The sequence below is a fragment of the Erythranthe guttata genome, chromosome 3, assembly GCF_056151865.1.
Source record: "Erythranthe guttata isolate IM_541 chromosome 3, IM_541, whole genome shotgun sequence".
In the NCBI taxonomy this organism is placed as follows: Eukaryota; Viridiplantae; Streptophyta; class Magnoliopsida; order Lamiales; family Phrymaceae; genus Erythranthe; species Erythranthe guttata.
This window is the reverse complement of record NC_142535.1, coordinates 4,157,426-4,161,292: the sequence shown is the minus strand read 5'-3', so window position 1 is coordinate 4,161,292 and position 3,867 is coordinate 4,157,426. Positions and strand designations below refer to the sequence as shown.

At 29.4% G+C, this 3,867-nt stretch overlaps 1 protein-coding gene across 1 annotated transcript; it reads left to right on the top strand.

The window, feature by feature from the left end:
• Positions 1-2,370, top strand: LOC105973951 (bidirectional sugar transporter SWEET1a). The gene is made up of 7 exons (XM_012998995.2): positions 1-119; positions 766-837; positions 926-962; positions 1,190-1,285; positions 1,378-1,639; positions 1,848-1,967; positions 2,055-2,370. The coding sequence occupies exons 2-7, from the start codon at positions 768-770 to the stop codon at positions 2,166-2,168; spliced, it is 699 nt and encodes a 232-aa protein (XP_012854449.2). The 5' UTR covers positions 1-119; positions 766-767; the 3' UTR covers positions 2,169-2,370.
• Positions 2,371-3,867: the final 1,497 nt, after the last annotated feature.

Genomic DNA, 3,867 nt, shown 5'->3' with positions numbered 1-3,867 from the left:
ACAAAAGTACATTAGATGATTAGAACTCTAGCGGCGGACGATTCTATATTGGCGTATAAAAAAGGAAAAGAAAAAATACGACTCACCGTCAAGCATCAGAATCGCCAATCAATTTTCAGGTAATTAATTTTTCTCACTCCCTCTGTTAACTTCTCTCGATTTCTATTTCTCTGTCTAAATGAGTTTTGGCTGAAGAAGGGAATAATGTAATTGTGCTTTAACAATTTTTTTCCAATTCCCCACTCAATTCTATATATGAGTTGTTGATATAAAGTTTGATTTCAGCATTAGGTGAAAGATTTCGTCCCTTTTAGTTTCGTTTTTTGCTTTTTTTTTTCCCAATTGTTTCCAGTTTTATCTTCAAGAAACATTGATCAATGTTGATTCAAGAAATTTGCGAATTCCCACCTGTACTATAATTCAGAAGAGGTGTACTCATGTTTCGTTGCGCTTCGGTATCACTTTGTGTTATTGTGCATATAACTTGTGTTTTATCTATGTTCTACAAAAAAAAGATAGGCATTCAGTTAATCAGTTTAAATGTTTGTCTTATTTAAATGATTTTTCATCTTTTTTGTTATTAATAAAAAAGAAAAATAAATTGTGTTGATTATTGTTACTTTATGCAATTTCATTTACAATTCCTTTTTTTTTTATAAAGTTTCCATTAGAAGATCGGATGGCATTGCTGTTGTTAACAACTTTGTCTATATAAACTTGTTAAACTTTTACATCCCGTTGTTAAATTCAATTTAACTATTATAGATATGGAGAATGGTATCGTTTTAACTATCATAGATATGGAGAATAAAGTGCAAACTGCGGTCGGCATTGCTGGTGGGTTTTTTCTTTTTTACTATTCCATTTACATATTTTATTTCTCTACGGTTGTGTTTCAATTCTTGTTTTCTTTTTCTTGAAACAGGAATAGTTTCGGGGGTATTTCTTTACTTGACACCGATGTAAGTTTCACGACTTAATCAATTTGAAATTGCAGTTTGACAGCTTTCTTTTATCTTGTGTTATTAAAGATATGGGTCTATTGTTTTACTATGTTGTTTAGGGGACTAATATTTTAGTTTTTCTTCATTTGTGTTTCAACTTTCTTGGAAAAATATCATGATATGTTACATAGTTGGTGAGACACTATTTATACCTAATGTTTGTTGTGCGCAAATTTTCTTAATAGGAAAATTGTCATAAGGATTGCGGAGGAAAGATCATCGGAAAAGTTATCAGTAACCCCGTATTTTCTTGCATATCTGAACTGCGTGTTTTATATGGGGTACGTGTGTTTGGTTTCTTCTATAATTGAAACTGCCAACAATAGTCTCATTCATAGAATAATCTAATTTGTTGATTTTCCTTTCTTGATAGGTATACAGCATGGTCATCAAATTGGCTTGCAGTCATTGCGAATGCATTAGATGCTCTCATTGTTTTTCATTATGTGATGATTTTTATGTTTCTTTCACCAATTAACTTGATTGCATATAAGCGTGTGGGAGCACTCCTTGTTGTATTTGTGGTTTTAGTCACATTTATTTTTGTTCCCTTATCAATGCATGAGCATCTGGGGCTGCTTTTCAATGGATTGGTAGCCACTGCATTCTCCATTGCTCTTTATATCACATCACTAGTAAGTATCTCTTCTTCATAAATCTTTTTATTATTTTGACTGCGGCATGTATGTTTTGTTTATTGTTAATACTGAAGAAAATGATGTACTGTATTTGCATGATATAGAAAATACTGTATTTTGCCATCCAATTAATGGTATTTGCAATTATTTTTATTGAGTGACATTTCTTAATTAGTTGGTGATTTTTTGACAAAAAAAACTGTAGTTTTTGGTGATCCAAAGAAAAGAGGTGGAATTCATGTCATTCTACACGTCGATCTTGATGTTGTTGAACGGGGCATTCTGGTTTGTCTTTGGCTTACTTAGACAAGACTTTTTTATTGTTGTAAGTATAATAAATATTGCAACTCATTTGATTTTCAGATTTGTTTCTTAAATGTCCGTCAACTAAATATGTTCGTTCATTCTCCAGCTATTAAATGGAGTTGGCTGTGGAGTGGGAGCAGCACAAATATACCTGATGTATCCAAATAACAAAGGCAAAATTGTGAAGAAAGGAGGAGAAAATAAAACCAAGATTGCATGATTTATTTAAAGGTTAATTTTGAAGGGAACTTGCAAAAGCTATTTGGCTTCAAAAATAGTGCCCATAGTTATTTGTTTATTTATGTATGTTTTATGTTTATTTTTTTGGTTATTATGCTTATGGTAGTATTTAGGGTAGAAAAACATTTTGCCCCCTCAACTATGTCGTTTTTTCATTGCTATGCAAACAAAATACTTTTCCACGACTTTTTCCTAAACTCATTTACTTGTTGCATCTTGCCTATTTCCATCAAAATCAAAATAATTTAACAAGAAAGATACCAGCTAATTAGCATAATTTTGAAACGAGTCTAGACGACATAGTTTAATATGCTCCATTTAATTCAATTGAACTTCAACTTAATCCTAAATTTCACAAATTATTCAATTTATTTTGAGCAATTTTTACCGCCGTTCTCCGGGATTGACTCTTTCTTTTTTCTCCAAATTCTTCTGTCGGTTTTCGGCGTTGACCATTGGTCAACACTGGTCTCTGACGTTGACTTCTTTGATTTTTTTTCTTCTTCTTTCTGCCGCTACTAACCGGCAGTCAACGCCGGTCTCCGACGCCTTTTTTTTTGATTTTTTTCTTCAACATCTATTTGCCCGTTTAAACAGTAATATTACTGTGGTTGACCGTAATAAAAAAAATAGTATTATTGTTTAACACATTAATATTAACTATATTACTGTTTAACAAAGTAATATTACTATATATCTAGCACAATAATATTAACACAACAAAAATCACTATTATCGTGTAATAGTGTAATATTAATATGTTGACCGTTCAATAAAGACAAATATAATAAAAAACAAGAAGAATTAATATTGATGTGGTTAACAGTAATATTGATGTCATCCACAATAATATTATTGTGTTTATATAGTAAACAATAGTAGACAATAATATTATTACGTTAATCGGTCAACAAGTCAAACAAAACAACAATTCAAAAAAAAATAATATTGATGTGGTTGATATTAATATTATTGTGTTTACAGTAATTTTACCGTCAACGTCAACAAATAAAACAAAATCAAAGAAAGCCAAAAAAACAATAATATTGTTGTGGTTGACAGTAATTGTACTGTCAGCATCGATTGTATAATTACTGTTAATAACAGTACAATTACGGTCAACGTTTAGCGGCGAACGTAAAAAAATGATATTTTTTTAGGGGAAAAAAATAATTTAAAAAGTCACCGCCGTAGACTGGCGGCGGAAAATTAAATAAAAAAAAAATAAAAAAAAATCAATGCTGAAAACAGCGGCAAGAAAAACAGACATAAAAAAAAATCAACGCCGAAACACGGCAGTAAAAAATAGTTTAAAAAAAGGAAAAAGTCAAAATTGAATTTTTCCTTTATTTATAGGAAAAACAAAATCATATTTTTAAGGTAAGTCCAAAATATTTTTATTTAATAAAAAATAATTAAGTTTCACTATTATACCATTATATCATTATTATGGAAAACCAATTATTTTTTTTTTTTAAATATGCAAATCCCCATTTTTCCATGTCTCAAGTCAATTTCTGTTTTTCCTTTTTCTTTTTGATTTTTTAATGGTTTTCATTAGTTCGATAACTTGATTATTTTTTTTAAATTTTTAATTATTTATTTATTTTTATTTTCAATTTTTATTTTAAATTATTTTTAACTTATTTATATTTTTCATCTTGATTTAACAAAAATGG